The sequence below is a fragment of the Morone saxatilis genome, unplaced genomic scaffold (genome assembly GCF_004916995.1).
Source record: "Morone saxatilis isolate NCDOM2014 unplaced genomic scaffold, NCSU_SB_2.0 Contig19, whole genome shotgun sequence".
Classification (NCBI taxonomy): domain Eukaryota; kingdom Metazoa; phylum Chordata; class Actinopteri; family Moronidae; genus Morone; species Morone saxatilis.
The window spans coordinates 17,036,775-17,037,019 of record NW_023339751.1 but is presented as its reverse complement, the minus strand read 5'-3'; the positions used below and the strand labels follow the sequence as shown (position 1 = coordinate 17,037,019).

Sequence of the window (245 nt, the reverse complement as noted above, 5' to 3'; positions counted from 1 at the left end):
CACCTGCTTCTACACCCTTTCCCCACTTCTAGAGAAGCCATAGTCATAGGCAGCACAGACTTCACAGAGGAGGATGTGGAGCGGATCGTGGAGGAGATGGGGAAGGAGTACAAAGGCAACGCCTACCACCTCATGCACAAGAATTGCAACCACTTCTCCTCAGCACTGTCAGAGGTAGGTACACACACACACACACACACACACACACACACACACAAATGCACACAAATATACTTTACAGCACA

General features: G+C 49.8%; 1 protein-coding gene across 1 annotated transcript in view; it reads left to right on the top strand.

The window, feature by feature from the left end:
* Positions 1-245, top strand: part of desi2 (desumoylating isopeptidase 2) — an 18,965-nt gene that overhangs the window by 12,626 nt on the left and 6,094 nt on the right. Inside the window, exon 4 of the mRNA XM_035663108.1 lies at positions 33-174. Within this exon, the coding sequence (XP_035519001.1) occupies positions 33-174 (142 nt within the window). The remainder of the gene's footprint in view (positions 1-32; positions 175-245) is intronic.